The sequence below is a fragment of the Watersipora subatra genome, chromosome 2 (genome assembly GCF_963576615.1).
Source record: "Watersipora subatra chromosome 2, tzWatSuba1.1, whole genome shotgun sequence".
Classification (NCBI taxonomy): domain Eukaryota; kingdom Metazoa; phylum Bryozoa; class Gymnolaemata; order Cheilostomatida; family Watersiporidae; genus Watersipora; species Watersipora subatra.
In genome coordinates this window covers 38,724,827-38,742,539 of record NC_088709.1, presented here as the reverse complement: position 1 = coordinate 38,742,539, position 17,713 = coordinate 38,724,827, and the positions used below count along the sequence as shown (strand labels likewise).

The 17,713-nt window shown below is 38.3% G+C and overlaps 1 protein-coding gene across 1 annotated transcript; it reads left to right on the top strand.

Annotated features, from left to right (window-relative positions):
* Window positions 1–5,470: 5,470 nt before the first annotated feature.
* Window positions 5,471–6,438, top strand: LOC137388191 (general transcription factor II-I repeat domain-containing protein 2A-like). The gene is made up of 3 exons (XM_068074696.1): window positions 5,471–5,508; window positions 5,768–6,142; window positions 6,285–6,438. The coding sequence occupies exons 1-3, from the start codon at window positions 5,471–5,473 to the stop codon at window positions 6,436–6,438; spliced, it is 567 nt and encodes a 188-aa protein (XP_067930797.1).
* Window positions 6,439–17,713: the final 11,275 nt, after the last annotated feature.

Below are 17,713 nucleotides of genomic sequence, written 5' to 3'. Positions count from 1 at the left end.
TTTCTTTGCAGAATAGACCTTGCTGTCTAAAAAAAATAAACGATTCGTTGTAAATAGATTATTCACTTATTGTAAAATCCCAAGAAAAGATCGTATATTTATCGCTCCGGGACTTTTCATATATGCTGACTATATATTTAACAATAAAACTACCCGCTTAAATCTGCGCTTTCTAAAATGATTTCATTCAAACTTATATTCCTGTACATGGCTTGTCTACAAAGAGAAAAATGACATCAAATTGTAGCTGATGCCTTAGCCTTATATCGGTCTTAATTTCATTTGAATCACTCCAATGGTGCAGCCACATCTTTAAAGCAGTGCTTGAGAGGTGCCGAGAAAGAAACCTCAGGTTAAACGAATCAAAGTGTACATTCAGACAAAAGTACATAAAATATCTAGGTCACATATTTGGGGATGGGGTCATCAAGCCTGATCCAGCTAAGATCAAAACAGTCGCTGGCCCCAACCACAAAATGTTGAAGATCTTGTAGATTGCTTGGAATGGCAACTTACCTTTCAAAGTTTTGCCCTAATTTGTCAGACAGCCTACTGCGACGAGAACTAACAGAAAAAAATGTAACTTGGTCATGGTCAGACGCACATGGCAAGTCCTGGGCACAACTGAAAGCTGTGATAACATTCACTCCAACATTGCGAATGTTTTATCTAGATTTGCCTTCTGTATTATCTGTGGACTCCAGTCAGTTTGGCATGGGTGCAGTGATCATACATAATGGGCAGTCGATTGAGTTTGCTAGCTGCACACTGACAGACACTCAGAAAAAGCATGCTTAAATCGAAAAATAATATTTAGCAGTTCAGTTTGGCTTACGGCGATTCCATCAATATATATATATATATATGGTCAACATTTAGCTGTGGAAACGGATCGTTTTCCACTCATAATCATGAATAAGAGCCCCGTGTCAGTTCTAAGTTATTGAGAATGCCACTAGACCACGTAATCCATTCTGTGATTACACACTTTTGCATAAACCAGGTAAAGCTCTAGTTCTTGCAGACATATTATTGTTTGCTTTTTTGGCAGATGTGTGTGAAGATACAAAAACTCTAAGCTCTCTAAAAAACAAATCCATTCAGTCACAGGCGGTGTCCTTAGAAACCCAACGTTCGAAGATTGGCACCTTAGCGCGGTACAAGCAGGTAAAACTCTGCAAAGCCTTAGCAGTGACATACAAAATGGCTGGCTAGCTAAGAGGAGCATGTGCATTAAGTCACTGAAACCATTTTGAGCAGCGAGATATGACTTAACGACACAGAAAGATTTAATATATACCTACAAACAGTCAAATAGTCATCTTACAACAGTGTCTAATATATTGCAAACAGGAAATGGATATTATTCACACAAGATATCTAGTGGTTGGTAAGTGCACAGATAGAGCCAAAAATTCTGTGTACTTGCCAAGTTATCAGGGGCAGATACAGGATGTGGTGCTGAATTGTGGTACATGTCAGAAGAATGTTAGGATGAATGTGCGATGCACTTACGAATCATTTGATGTACAACAGTATCCAATGCAATCAGTAAGCATAAATATTATTTACTTAGATGGCAAGGAGTATTTAGGCACTGTAAAGTGATATTCCAAATGGCCTACGAGCTGCGAGTTGAAGAGTTCGAAGTCAAGTAACATTGTCGAGATACTGCATAGGCAGTTCCTTGACTTTGGTAGACCTGAGATACTAGTTTCTGATAATGCTTCGTATTTTACATCATTTGAATTTGAAGTTTTTAAAGGAGCCTGAGATACAGCACATCACATCTAGTCCGTATTATTCTCATTCTAATGGACTCGATGAAAGGATGAATCAAACTAATAAGAGCGGCCTAAAAAAAGACCATGAGTTAGGTTAAACATTGTTTGATGTCTTAACTTCCCTTAGATTTACACTGCTGGAGGGTAAATTACCATCACCTTCAGTTCTATTACAGTCAAGAAATGTAAAAAACCACCTTCAGTTCATGCTTCAACAGCTCAAACATCAAAAAGTAAATGTTCAACTTATTGAGAAAGCCTGATTCAGATGCTGATGATTTTTCATATGACAACATTTTTATCTTTTAATTACATTATGTTACTTTAAAAAGCTCTGAGAAAGTTATTTCAAGAGTTATTCAGCCTTTTTAAATATATCATTAGAAGTCCAACCTACCCCACCCATGGGGTTGGTACAATCATGTGCAAAAGAAAGGGCCCACCTCTGATTCTCATTGCACTAAGTACTAATGACTAATTTCTCAAAGTACTAATGACCTTCCAAAATCAACCCCAACGGCCCTTTTCAGGGCCACCAACACTTCCGAGAGAGTGAATTGTTCGACAAAAAGAGTTTCCCAATGATACTTTGTGTAATACTGATGAAATTAAATTATGCCATATTAGGCATTTTCGGAAGTTGCAATGGAAATTCCATCCCAGACATTACATTTTGCAGGATAGATCAAAAATGACATCAGGTTCTGATTCTTCAGAAGCTGCTGATTCCAAAAATATATACATTATACTTGGAGCGAACACCTTTGCTTCAGCACAGGTTTACTGTCCGAAATACACAACAATTTAGGGTGGGCCCTTTCTTTTGCACATCACTGTAGCTTGGACCTCTCGATGAGGCAGGTTGGACTATTCATTATTTAGCTTATATTATGTACCAGCACATGTGTTAAGAAAGTCTGTTTGACCACAGAAAAGAAAGACTATTTATTAATTTATTTGTTCGCTGTAATACAAGCTGTTATTAAAAGTACAGCTGAATAAAAATTTTGCCACATCATCTAATACTAGCAAGTAAACCAAGAAAAAAGAAAAAAAAAGTGTAATGATTCAGAGTTAATACTGTACTGAAGGTGGTTAGTGAAGATTGTCATAGAAATCTCTCAAATTGACGTCAAATGTGAGCTTTTTAGTTGCTCTCATTATTCCTCGGCTGAAACCGGATCTCTTAATTTCGTAAGAATGTCCTCCTTGCCGACCCAGTCGCGGTCTTCCTTGCCAGAATATTGAAACACACAATTCTTGCTGTTGGTGACTTTGCGCTTCGAACTTGTCATCATTCATAACTTCAAGAACACACACGGCATAAAAGCCTGTCTTTCTACCTGCAGGGTATTTTACCAACACATAGGCTCCTTGGGTAATGTCCCCAACGTCTTGGTCATGGTATTCCAATTTTAGAAGATCGTCTCCAGATTCTGAATCAGTTAAATCATTTGATACAACATCTTCTTCATTGGGTTCAGGCATCTGTGATTTTTTCACTTTTTGTCAAGAGGTTTTAGTTTTCTAGCTTTTGTATTCTCTGCTATTCGATTTTTCTCGGTTGTGTCGGTGAGAATTGCTGATGAGACTTTGCTCCTGTTCAACTTTTTTTGGTGACTGCAAGCTTTCGGCAAAGGCATGAGTTGTTCTGGGGTTATGTTGAACTGGCAGTTGTCTTTTAGTCACTGGTGTTGCTGCAGGTTGCTTTGGATTGCTGCAGTTACTAGTTGATGGAACACTCTGTTGGGTAGATGTAGAAAGTTGTCGGTTGCCATCAGATTGTGACTCAGGATCAGGTTGACGCTCAGCATTTTGTTGTTGCGCAGGATCTGGACATGCCTTGGGGTCCGGTTGGTCAGTTACATCCGCTGGAAGAAAATCACTGTCGCCGAATATATATGAGTTATAGGGGTATATACCGGTAGAACGAAATCCAGTTGTAATGTTAGCATCTGTGACGCTCTTAGTAACACTATGCCTGATAGATCTGCCATTTCATAAATGGAAACATAGTGACTCAGATGACATCACAGCCAATCGTCCATTGCTGCATTCAAGTAGCGTTTCAAAGGTCCATATACACTGCAATTCAGGGGTTGGAGCTTATGAGAGGTGTGAGAGTTAACAAAATTACATTGTTTTCTTAGCAAAATTCAATTGACTAGATAGATACAGTATATGAGAACTATGATTGTCGAGAATTAAAAGAATCGGTTCACTTCTGGTCGGCTTTGTATAGCTGACAAAAAACAGTAAGTAATCATTTGTGAAAATATCGCTATTCATATACCTGCTATTCATATATGCACGCTACTCCCTTTGAGCCAGCAGCAGCCCTATTGAGAAAGTGCTGTTTAAAATTTACTCTAGAAAATAAGTAAAATGGCGGCAGAGAATTGCCGATTGCATTTATGGCACAACACATTGTCACCGGTTCCCCACGCTCTTTAGAAGCAGTCACTCTTACTTGCTTTTTTCCCCAGTACGCTAACCAACCCTCCAAGATTTTGCACGGTGGTGACTCCAGTTTCGTCAAAATTGTATATATTTTGAGGTGATATTTGAGTCCTAAAACAATAGAACAGCAATTCAAAAACAAAATAGTTACAGTAGCCAGTCGGCCTTACATGAATAGGTTGATGGTTTAGTAAAGTTAGAAACATGGGCCTGTATAAATACCCATGATTAAACATTGTCTAAATTGAATAGGCCAACCTACTCCTTTTTCAAAAGGCCGACCTACCCCATCTGAAGTTGGTGAACATAATTTCAACCATCAAAAATTTTATTATTGCTGGTTTCCCAACCTAATCTAAATTTGGTTGAATAGATGCTAGACATCTCTCACTAAGAGTATGACAGAAGTAAAACCAACACAATCAAAAATATACTGATCACAAGTGATATTTCATAAAATTACTTTTTGAGCAAAAATGATAGATTTGACATTTTCTCACTCACCATTGCACATGTGAGATTCAGCCATTGACAAGAAGTGATGTAATCACATTGTCCTATATTTCGTATAGAAAGAAAACTCCAAGCATACATATATTTTCCAAAATTGACATAGTCCAACCTGCCCCATTGGACACAATTTACCATAGTCTCCCCTAAACGAAATAGAAACTTTGAAATATGCGTTCATCTTTAGGCATGGCAAACCGCACATCTATTGTGCCATTTATTGAAGCATTCTCCACTAACAACAATACGAACATCGAACGACATCATGTAACGAAGCACAGAGAGTTTACTGCTACATTTCCACTGGGATCTGTAGTTAGACATCAAAAGCTAGATAAACTTCAAAAATCACTTAGCTTCTTCAGAAAATATGCTAGCAAATATATGCTTCAAAGAAAGCATGCTAGCTTCTTTCATAGCTGCTGATAAATGTGCTACAGAAGCTCCTCTATGAGTGTCAAAGATTCTAGCAAAAGCAATGCTTCCCTATTCTCATGCTGAGATTGTAAAGAATGCATGGTTGAGGCTATGGAAAAACTTTTTCCAGATAAGCGTGATGTGATTGGGAAAGTCAAAGCAATACCACTTTCTAAGAAAACTGCTACTGGTAAAATTGAAAGCATTAATTATTATCTCAGTATAACTTTGCTAACCCATATAGACCAGGCAGATTACTTTTCAATCGCTATAGATGAATTAATGAATTTACTGATATAATGGATGTACATGTAGCTCATTTAGCAGTCTTTCTAAGGTATGTAGTCTACTGTGTGTACACTAAAAGCCGGTAATGTCATTGTTAACATGCAGCTGCAAGCTGAAGTCATACAAGTGCATTTTAAGAGACAGTAAAGAGAGAACACAACTCTAAGTAGAAAAGGATGCACCTATTTTATGATATTTGTTTCAAAATGACTACCTACACATTTATACTACATGCTTCTTTATAAAGCATCAGCATGTTTTTTTATAAAGCATAGTATTATGCTTTAGTCCTAAGCCCTGTATTGCAGATTCCTTGATAGTGAAGAAATGAAGGAGGAGCTTCTTACTTTGGTTAGATTAGAAGGAGAAACCACTGGCCAGGCTATCTATGATGCCCTCGTTAAAAGACTTGATACTATGGAGATACCTTTTCACAAATACATATCTGTAACAACAGATGGCACACCAGCCATGGTTGGAAGAGAGCAAGGTGTCATAGCTAGATTGAAAAAGGATATGCCATCAATGCTAGCATTCCATTGCATCATCCACCAAACTGTTTTATGCGGAAAACTAAATGATCACTTTCAACAACTAATGTGCATGGCTATGAAGAAGGTCAACTTCCTCAGAAGTCCATCAGCTCTCAAACCCAAAACTTTAAGGAACTTTGAGAAACTTAAGTAAGTTTCTCAAAGAAAGCTATGCCACTTGTGAAGATTTACTAACAAACAATAACATTAGAAGGCTTGGTAAGGGAAATGCTCTGTCGAGGTTGTGGAGCATTTGTCTGGAGCTAACCTCATTTTTGAATACATGCACAAGCCTAAATGCAAGACAGTTTCAAGAGATGATGAGCTTTTCTAAAGATATGAGTGACCTTGCCTTCCTTGTTGACATCTGTGGCCATTTGAATGATCTGAACCTCAAGCTTCAAGGGAAGAACAAGACTATCGATAATACACTATCAGCTGTTTAAGCCTTCTCCCATAAGTTGGGGTTGTTTCTGGTGCATGTTCAAGGCGATAGCTTCACTTTCCTACTCCAAAAGCATTTTTAGATGAGGATGAAGAAATGGCCTCTTGTACAGCTGATTACACTCACTTTATAGAAAAGCTGCAACAAGAGTTTAACAATCCATTTGGTCAGTTTCAAACTTTGAAACATCATACAACTCATAAAAGCACCTCAGAAAGCAAAGCCTAATGGAGAGTGGGTTACTCAGTTGCCATTTGAGACTGTTAATGTCTCATCTCTGCAACTGGAGTTGTGTTACCTCAAATGTACAGATATAGATGAAATTGAGGAGGGGTGCTACTTAAAAGCTTCAACAAAGGCTGAATATCCACAGCTTGCTCAACTAAAAAGATAGTTGCACACTGTGTTTGTTGCCAAATATATAAGTGAATCAGCATTTCCATACATGAATAATATCAAGAGCAAGTTGAGATCCACTTTGACTCAAGATCACTTGTCTCAGCTCCTAAGGATAACATGCTGCAGTAGAGAGCCAGGTTACCAAGGGATATTGAGCAGCCATAAACAATTCCATGTATCTCACTAGATTTTAAATTATAAAAAGTTCTTTAGGCTTACTTCATCATTATTCAATGCTATTGTAAAAGTATTGTAAAAATATTGTAATAAATAAATTTAATTACAACACAACTACCAGACTTGTATTATTAGTATGATATGCTATATATTATGCGGCTCCCAAAAATCTTGCAACTTTAAAATTTGGCTCTTTGAGAAGAAACTTTGCCTATCCCTGACCTAGATGCTGCCTGTCATGATGCCTAACCTGTCAAATTGTCATTGCAAAAATCTACATTTCCATCTGCCTTCTATTCACTATTTTCATGTGGTTTGAGTGGTATTGCTGCCACTTCATTATCATTAGTACAAATTATTACCCACTCACTCACTGTTACCACTGCTGACTTGTATGACTTCCTCCTCTCAACCACACCCACTACTGCTATTTTATTACTACACGGTAGTTTTACTAGTTGTTGCTTGAATTACTATTCAATAATAAAAATAACTATTATTATAAAATAACTACTATATTATGTACATGTATTTATTTTGTTATTCATTGCCAGTTCTTCGACTCTCGTTAATAAGACCCCAACTAATAATATTGTTGCTATAACTATATTTGTAAACTATAATAATTAATACGCGATCTCCACTCTGTTACACATTTTTGTTGTCTCTCTATTCTACCCACATGGTCCACACGCATCTTTTATTAGTTGGCTGACTTAGTGATGAATAAATTATTGATGATAATAATGGTAGTAAACAAGACTTCAATTTTTTCCCACATTCGGATGAAATTAGTTGTTGCTAAAGAGAAATAAAATATTTGTGTGAATAATATGAGAATGAAATTATCCAACAGCATTGTGTGAGATGGTGAGAGCCAACAGCATGAAAGAATTGTGTGAGATAGTGATAGTCAACAACATGACAGCATTGTGTGAGATGATGAGAGTCAACAGCATGACAGCATTGTGTGAGATAGTGGCAATCAACAGCATGACAGCATTGTGTGAGATAGTGGCAATCAACAGCATGACAGCATTGTGTGAGATAGTGGCAATCAACAGCATGACAGCATTGTGTGAGATAGTGGCAATCAACAGCATGACAGCATTTTGTGAGATAGTGGCAATCAACAGCATGACAGCATTGTGTGAGGCGGTGACAGTCAACAACATGACAGAATTGTGTGAGATAGTGACAGTCAACAACATGACAGAATTGTGTGAGATGGTGAGAGTCAACAACATGACAGCATTGTGTGAGAGTCAACAACATGACAGCATTGTGTGAGACGGTGGTAGGTGTTGAATTATACTACCCCTGGAATGGTATTGGCCTATCTAAACCAATGAACTTCCGTGCGACGATTAGAGCGCCATCTTGATTACTGCTACATGGGCTTCCAGCTGTAATTAGTGAAATGGCGGAGCATAGTTATCCCAAGAAAAAAACTCATTTATCTGCTGGAAATTATTTTTTTGCCATTAATTGCTACTACTACGACAACCCTGAAACACGGAGGGTTAATGATATATCATTTCACAGGTAAGTTTAGCGTTTTATTCCTGCATTAGTAGCACTAGTACAGCAGTAGCTGTTTAGAAGAAGCTTGCTAGTAGCTGGTTAGTAGTAGCTTGCTAGTAATAGCTGTTTAGTAGCTTGTTAGCAGCTGGTTAGTAGCTTGCTAGCAGATGGTTAGAAGCTTTGCTAGTAGCTGGTTAGAAGCTTGCTCGTAGCTGGTTAGTAGTAGCTTGCTAGCAACTGATTAGTAGTAACTCGCTAATAGCTGGTCACTAGCTTGCTTCTGTTACTGCTCACAGCCAGCCTTTAGTGAACCTTTACCTGATTTTATTATTTTACGCATCACTATCATAGACTGTTTTTACTAGAATTAATTTGTACTGCCGGTTGATTCATCTTGGCTGGTGTTGGAGACAAAGTAGGTCAGTACTGGTGCTGCTAAATTCAAATAACAACAGTCACTGTTCTCATAGATCAGGAGTGCCAGTTACATGGAACAAACTTAGTTAGTAAACGCAATCCTTATCATTATCACTAGAGCAAGTTCTTTTCAATAAAGTAAACTTCTGGTAGTTGATAAGAATGTTTTAAAACACAAAAAACATCCTGAGCATCAAAGGTACATTTTTCTAAAAGGTTGAAAGTCAATCTTTCAGTTTTTTCTTTGTCAATAAACGTTTCCCCTAATTATAATTGACTATAAGATCACAAATCCTAATCTGTATGTTTTTTTTAATAATTTGATTACCTAGTTTTTTTTATCATCAGGTTTCCGAGTAAAGAGAAAGAGCCAGAAAGATGGCATACTTGGTGGACTGTTTCCAGGCGGCAGGAGATCCCCAGCAAAAATGCAACTCTATGTGGTGCACACTTCAATGAGTCTATGATCGATAAAACTGGTCAAATACGGTCAAATCTAGAGTTGCTCTTTAATGCTGTGCGGAGGTGTGGTATGTAGTACAGTGCTTGTTAATTCATCTCATACAAGTATAGCTCAAAACGCCCATATTATGCTTTGCAGTATGTGGTTTATGCTGGATATAGCTTTTCAGACCACACACTGCTTTCAAGCAAAATAGATCAAGTGAGCCAAATCAAGGATGATACAAAAATGATATCACTAAGCTTCAAGATAATGGGTGCCAAAATCTAAATACATGTATAATCAATTCATATATTGCTAGACACCATGATGTTGCTCAACTATGAATCTAGTTTCTTGGTATGTTTGATTGTAATGGGGACATTTTGGCTGATATATTAACTGCCTAACAATTTTCTTTTAAAAATCATTATTATTCAGTCCATATTTTAGCACCATTCCCATTTTATGTCCAATTGTAACAAAGGATAACTGTTATTATTTCAGGAGGCTGGAACAACAATCATCAGTAGAACCGTTCCAGCATATCTTTAGGCGCTTGGTTATAAGATGTGGTGTTACACCGGGAGCTACTGGTAATGTCAGATCTATGGATGACACTGCATTGTTACAAGCTTCTACTACCTATGTGCCACCAAATGTTGGTAGTGAAGATTATGCTGAAAATATTATTGACAGACAAACTATGCTTCCCAAAGGAACGCTAAACATTACATCACATCCTGTTCTTGGTAACATTGCTGTATATTTATCTGGTTGACTTGTCAGAAAACTGCTTAAAAAGTTGCGTTGTGAGCCATGTAGACTCTCCCTAATTTAGTCTAAGGAAGTTAGCAAATATGATGATATTCATGTTCTGTTAAGAGTTAAGAACAACGGTGGCTTGATTTCTCCTTCTGATGGTGTTGTAACAACCGTTCTTTGCACCGAAAAGTATCTGAAGGCGGCTACAACATCAAATCAATGTTTGAAATATCTCAAAATTCTGAAGTGTGTAAAAGAAGAGATTGCACGCTATGATATATTTGAATTAAAGCAACATTGTACTGACACTTCTGTAGGAATTGAAACATACTTTGATTTAAGACAGCACCACTTTGCCAACTTAAGAAACCTGGAGTTACATAAAGTGAACATCAGACATAATGCTACAAAAAACATATTATTTAGCGGGCAGTGAACTGTTATGTCGCTGTAACATGAATTGTCTATAGCCGGTGTAAGTTAGTATTTATTTTTAAGACTTTTCTATATATATGCATACAAATTGTACAGTTTGCAGGCATGTAGTAGTTCAATTTATTATATAATTTATATATTCTATAATGCTATTAGACGTTATATTAGAATCACCAGAGCATCTGGCTCATTAGTTTTTTATGCATAGATCATTTATTTTCTAAATCACAAATAAATTTTCTGGTCAAGCATACTGTAGTTAAGATTTATAGTTTGCTTTTGGTCTATATCAACGAATAACACATATAAATATAACACAAATCAAGATATATTGAGTGTTGGAACCTACTGGTGCAATAGCTAAAACTAATCTAGGCTCGAGGCCAATCCAACCACTTTTCGAACAAAGCAACGTAGGTTGCAAGATTTTAGATTTTAGTCAATTTTAACCATGCCAATAGCCATCTACAACAAAAACTTGTAGCCTAGAATCTGTAGATCTTTAGCTAGCTTGACTTTAATTATGATTGGGAATGAATAAAAGCACCCACAAGCTCATTGAGATTAAATGATGTACAATGTTGCTAGGTTACTATAGAGGAGAGCGTGACCATGTAGCATGCACCAAGATGGCGCTTAAATTGTTATGCAAATAAATGATCTTGGCCTTTTTAGGAGTAGTATAATTCAGTGGGTGCACCATCATTGAACTCAAAACCCCTGGAATGGCAGAGGTCATTGGCGTGTACGGAAATCCGGCTGACGCCATTTTCAAGTACCGTTTGAGTTAATTTCATTGAGTTCGATGTGAGAAAGAAATCTAATTTCAGATTTAACAGCTATGGAAGATCACGAATACACCGCTAAATCAAAGGAACAGACTACTAAGATTACTTCTAATAATTTATGTAAGAGAGAGAAGGGTGTAGGTGCACAGTGCTATTGCTATTCCATGAACTGCAAAAACCGCAAGAATGGACTTTCAAAGGAAAGTGTAAGAGGTGTCTGATTGGTCAGACTAATCGGATGCGCATGAGAGGACGGGGATCAGGCTACGGGGTCATTCATCAACCTGGAGGCTTACTAGAAGGACGTCAACGCTCGACTAACAGGTATATATCCCGAGTATTCCTATATGGTGTCAGAATAAGCGCACCCACGCTAGCGTTGTTAATTACTTCTAAGCCTAGTAGTGAAGGTTTTGCTGAATCTTGCCAGGAATACTAACTATAATTTGCGTTGTTCGGTACTCTTGAGTTTAGTTGAGGATTTGGATGAATCCTAAGAACTAAATAACTTAAGTAAATAGTTGTTAGAAACCAGTTATCTAAATAAATAATGGCGGAAGGAAGTAAAGATGATCGCTTTGTAAAGAAATTAAATTTCAAAGATGAAAACCTTTCAGTATCATGGAAAAAATTCAAAAGGCAATTTAATATCCTCAGAATAGCCAAAAAGTATGGTGATATGGAGGAAAAAAAGAAAATTGCAAACCTACTAATGCTAATGGGATCGGACAATGTTCCTATTTATGACCAATTTAATTTTCATGCGACAGAAGAAGGTAGAACAAGAACATTGGTGAATGTAATCGCCATGTTTGACAATCATTTTGAACCCGTTGGAAATATAATTTATGAACGAGTAAAATTCAACCGTCTTAAACAAGGAACTATGTCAATTCACCAATTTATCACTGAAGCTCATACTCATGCAGACAACTGTGACTACGGCAACATGTGTGACCAGTTGATAAGAGATAGGATAGTGGTAGGAGTGACGGATAACAAATTGAGAGAACAACTTATCGATGTCGAAGAGTTAGACTTAGCGACTTGAATTCGAAAAGCTAAACAGTTCATATCCCACCATGCTCAAGCCGCAAAGTTATTAGGGGAAACCCATGATGATAACTTAGATGCGGTAAAAAAGTATACTGCAATTAGCGACAAATTCAAAAAGTGAACTTATGGTAAACAGGTCAAACAAAAGTGTTTCTTTTGTAACAGAGACTCGCAGCCGAGAGAGAGATGCCCTGCACGCAACGCGACTTGTTATATCTGTAAAGAGAAAGGGCACTAGGCTAGAGCTAAGGCATGTAAAACAAAAAAAGGATCGCAGATAAATATAACTAGCAAGCTCACGCAGGAGTCCGAGGGACTGGAGAGTTTGTACTTTGGCTCTGACTCGGAATGACTAGATGGGCTCACGATTGAAAATGTTACCGAAACTCCAAAAGCATGGATCGCGAACATCAAACCGAATTCACATCAGGTGAAATTTAAACTAGACATGGGAGCCGCAGTTACAGATGTGCCGACGTCTATGGTTAATTTAGTAGAAAACGTCAATCACTCTAACAAAATCCTCAGAGGCGCTGGAAACCATAGATTGGTTGTTACAGGCCAAATGAAGGTAACATTGTCCTCTTCGGAAGTGGAAGTTCGCGAAACAGTTTATTTTGTTAAGAATTTGGTGACGTCGCTGTTGGGAAAGCCAGCTATTTCTAAATTAGGTCTTATTAATTTTACTGATAGTGTAGAAACAGATATACATTGGCTTGCAAGCTACCTGGAATCGTTTAAAGGTCTGGGAACAATGGATGCTCAGGTGAAAATAACCCTGAAAAATAACTGTACACCATTTGTTCAAACTGTTCCTAGGAGAGTAGCGGCTGCGAGAAAGGATATGCTGCAAAACGAATTCAATAGAATGGAACAGCTAGGAGTAATCGAGCGTATTGAGAAACCTATTCAATGGTGTGCACCGTGCATAATAGTTCCCAAGAAAAATGGGAAATTACGGGTGTATATAGACTTTACAAATCTTAATAAGTCTATAAAAAGAGAGCATCACCCCTTGCCAACAGCAGAAGAAACGTTAAGTGAATTGGGAGTTTCTAAGCTGTTTAGTAAGTTAGATGCTAATTCAGAGTATTGGCAGTTGAGGCTTCAGCCTGCTTCCCAAGAACTTACCACCTTCATTACTCCCTTTGGGAGATACTTCTGTAAACGATTGCCCTTAAGCATTAGCAGCGCACCGAAAATATTTCAAAAGGAAATGCAGAAAGTGTTGGTTGACTTGAAGGGCGTAGTGTGTCACATGGATGACATACTCGTGCACGGAGCTACCAAGAAGCAACACGAAGAACGTCTCCATCATGTTTTGGCTCAGTTAAGAACAGCTGGAATCACACTAAATAGAGATAAGTGCGAGTTTGGCATGCGGTAGACTAAGTTCTTAGGTCATGTGATAGACAGTAGGGGGATTCGAGCAGATCCAGAAAAGACTAGAGCTATTTTAGAATTCCCAACTCCTTCCACTAAGAAGGAGCTACGACGTTTCTTTGGGATAGTCAACTATCTAGGAAATTTCTCCCCTCGACTAGCAGAGTCAACAGGACATCTACGTAGGCTTCTCGGGAATGACTGTGAATGGATATGGGGTCCTGAGCAGATTGAACGGTTCATACACTTGAAAGAACTGCTGGTAAAGACTCCCATTCTCACACTCTACTCAGTGACAGCCGACACACTGATTAGTGCAGACTCATCTTCTTTTGGCTTGGGCGCAGCACTAATGCAAAAAGTTGAAGGTGACTGGCGACCAGCGGCATACGCTTCTCGTTCTTTGACTTCTACCGAAAGAAAATATGCTCAGATTGAGAAGGAGGCGCTGACAATTTGTTGGGCCTGGGATAAATTTTCTTACTATATCTTGAGAAAAGATATTCTGATAGAAACAGATCACAAGCCACTCGTAGCTATTTTAGGTACTAAAGAATTGGCGAAGTTGCCAATTAGAGTCCAAAGATTTCGCTTGAGGATAATGACGTATTCATATAGTTTTTTACTTGCCCAGGAGTAAGCTCGTCTTGGCCAACGCATTATCTAGATCAATGTCGCTAGAGGTAAATTCCATGATAGAGACTGGAGAGTCATGGGCTAACGAGAGTTTGGCCGAACTACCAATAGCTTTAGGCAGGCTGGCTAGGATCAAAGCGGCTCTGATAGCAGATGACGCGGGATGATTTTTGTTAAAATTCACCAATGAGGGTTGGCCAAACAGTAAGCAGATACCCGATGTGGTAAAGAACGTGTACACATTTAGAGACTACTTGACACAAGTTGATGGCATCATATTTTTTATGAACCGAGTTTTCATTCCTGAATTGGAAAGAAACGATATACTAAGAGATGTACATAAGGGCCATCAAGGAGAATCTAAGTGCATCAGGAGAGCATCGGACATAGTATGGTGGCCTGGAATGACCCGAGAGATCAGGGAAATGGTGGCTAAGTGTGAGTTATGCGAAAAAGTCCGTCAAAAAGCAAGGGAACCACTTATCTCTACCCCTTTTCCTGAGCGACCTTGGTGGAGATTGGCGATAGACCTTTTTGAAATGCAGCAAAAGTCTTACCTTATCACAATTGACTATTACAGTCGCTTCATTGCAGTAGATGAGTTGGATGACTCAACTGAAGCTCACGTAGTTTGCGGTAAGGTGAAAGACTTGTTTTGTATACTAGGGGTGCCAAACACAGTAGTGACGGACAACGGTCCTCAGTTTATGTCGGAAAAGTTTCAAGAGCTGCTCAGGAAATGGGATGTGCCGCATATAACCAGTTCTCTAAAAAATCCCCGAAGCAATGGGGAGGTCGAGAGAGCTGTTCGTACAGTGAAGGGTCTAATGAAGAAGAATCTAGACTGGAAGGCGGCCCTGTGCATGTATAGAGATACTCCGCTGGCTAATGGCTGCTTACCTTCACAATTGTTAAACAGCAGGTCTATGAACTCTATGGGTAGTCTATCAGACCATAAGATAGATGTCAACAGACTCAAAAAAGTTGAAAGAAATCAGAGACAAAAACAAACTATGTGGTATAATAGCAGACATGCAGCAAGAGATTGAAGCCCTCCTGCGATACAGCAGCCGGTAATAATTCGAGACCCAGGGACAGCCCCGAAACAGGCTATGATGATCGAGACTAAAGGTCGGGAGGTTGTAGCTCTTGGAGCATCAGAAAATTTGCTTTGCAGAAACAGGGCATTAGTATCGAGGTCACCTGGGAAGATTTCCGGCAACACTCTCCCAAGTTCCAATGACTCACAAAGTACTGTTAGACATGAGGACACAGGAGATGTCTTTTCTAAAGATTTGCCTGTTAACCCACATCTGGGCCAAGAACCTTGTTTTCCTGAAACTTTTGGTGATGGGCCCCCTGGCGGGATCCAAACCCCCAGTTCCTTGTCTAGGACTCCAGTTGAACAAAGATTACATAGACCCATAAAGCACCTGATCAGTGAGACTAGACCATCGAAATCTCCTGAGAATCTCTCACCTAAATCTCCTGTTAAGAGGAGCCGCTATGGTAGGCAGTTAAAAAGGTCCACTAAATTAAACCTTTAGTTGTAAATTCATTATATCCACAAAGTTGACTCTAGATGTTATTTATCACAGGAATGAAAACGCTGGTGCTGGGCAACTCCATTGTGACGGAGTTGAATGACTCCTCTTGGAGAACCATTTCCATACCAGGAGCCGATTGGATAAATCTGCTTGAACACATATTTAATAATGTAAATACTTTCAGGGATTCGATCACATACTTGCACATAGGTCCAGTGAGATTCACTAGGATGCCACATGAAAGGAAATGTATACTGATTGACCGGCCGTATGGTGCACCTAAATCTATACTACGTTCATGGTTAGGGGCACTCAGGGCTAATAATATTAACATAGTGCTCTGTACAATCTACCCGGCGTGCCTCAATAGGTACAACAGGAGTTCTGCTATCAAGCACAAAAATAATACCGAACTCCTCAGAAGCCTAGTTGTTATTGAAAACCATTTATTACTTAACTTTAACATGCAAAATAATTGGGCTACGCCATACCTACATAAGATAATTTTTACTAGGAGACATCACTCATGCATTTAGAAACTATTTTTTGAGGGATGGGCTTCATCCTAGGAGACAAATATCGAAGGATTGGATTAAAGAGATAAAGCGGGTCAACCCTACAAATCATTTAAGGGTGAATTGTCGTTAATGATATGTTATAGCTAACAACAAAAAAATTCAAATATCTTACTCACTTTTCATAAAACTGTATATATGACTAACATGCTCCACCATTAACTTTATCTAACCATCGCAACACAAAAAGCATGCAAATAATACTGCTGTTCGCGTGTGAATGTATTTTAGTTAAGGTGTGGGTACACTTCTGACAGAAGACAACTCCACGTCGGAAGGAACTTGGAGGGGAGGTGTAAGAGGTGTCTGATTGGTCAGACTAATTGGATGCGCATGAGAACATAGGGATCGGGCTACGGGGTCATTCGTCAATCTGAAGGCTTACTAGAAGGACGTCAACGCTTGACTAACAGGTATATATCCCGAGTATTCCTATAGAAAGGGCATGATATTTCACAAGTGAGTCACTTCTACTACTAGTTCTATTACTATTGCTAAAGTCTACGACTACTACTAGTTGTGCTACTACTAGTTAGTACTGCCACTAGTTAATTCTACTACACCAGTCACTGGGTGAGTGAGAGTGGATCAGTGTCACTACTGAGTGTATGAGTTTGACTGTATTTTGTCGGTGATTAGATAAATTTATAAGCTAGTGAGTGAAATTTTCTTCCTTCAGAACGAAGGTTTTTTATTATTTAAATTTGGAAATTTTTTTATATTAATGTTTTGGAACTACAAACCATTAGGTTATTTCTAAATATTTATATCTGAAAAAAATGTTTGTCGTGCCTATATTATTTATTGTTGTACCTGGATATAGCTAGCAGTAAGGAGATCAGAGTAATAATACTATTGTTATTACTACTGCTGCTAACTAACTATTACAGTTTCATTTTGATTTTTAGATTTCCAAACAAAGCAATTGAGAACTCCCGTTATTTACAATGGTACCGCAACCGCAGAAGAGTGAATAAGCCTGATCCTTGGGCACTTATCTGCAACGAACATTTCAATGATCCACGTTTTGACAACAGGTTAAAACGTTCGACTGAAGTCATTTAAAGGTAATATTTTTTAATGTTGAATGATGCTTTTCAATGATTGAATGTAAAACCATATTGTCAAGCAC